The sequence below is a fragment of the Eimeria tenella genome, genomic scaffold (assembly GCF_000499545.2).
Source record: "Eimeria tenella Houghton genomic scaffold, Eth_scaff3142, whole genome shotgun sequence".
NCBI classification, from domain to species: Eukaryota; Apicomplexa; class Conoidasida; order Eucoccidiorida; family Eimeriidae; genus Eimeria; species Eimeria tenella.
The window spans coordinates 1049-1353 of record NW_013543004.1 but is presented as its reverse complement, the minus strand read 5'-3'; the positions used below and the strand labels follow the sequence as shown (position 1 = coordinate 1353).

General features: G+C 62.3%; 1 protein-coding gene across 1 annotated transcript in view; it reads right to left on the bottom strand.

The window, feature by feature from the left end:
• Positions 1-30: 30 nt before the first annotated feature.
• Positions 31-305, bottom strand: part of ETH_00042310 (uncharacterized protein) — a gene marked incomplete at both ends in the record, with an annotated part of 995 nt that continues 720 nt past the window's right edge. The window contains one exon of the mRNA XM_013376107.1: positions 31-163. Coding sequence (XP_013231561.1) covers positions 31-163 — 133 coding nt within the window. The remainder of the gene's footprint in view (positions 164-305) is intronic.

Sequence of the window (305 nt, the reverse complement as noted above, 5' to 3'; positions counted from 1 at the left end):
TGCTGCTGCCGCTGCTGCTGCTGCTGCTACTGCTTCTGCCGCTATTGCTGCTTTTGCTACCGCTGCTGATGCTGCTGCTGCTGCTCAGCTGCTGCTGCTGCTGCTGCTGCTGTTGCCGCGACTGCTGCTGCTGCTGCTGCTGTTGCTGCTGCTGCTGCTGCAACTGACCCGCGCAACCCTCAAAAAGTAAACGTAGTGGGGCCCCTCTGTCAAGCCGGGGGCCCCCAAGGGGCCCCCCGATCCATCCCCGCTTCTAAGGTGGCGCAGATAGTCCAGCAGCAGCTGCGCATCTTCTAAGGAGTCGA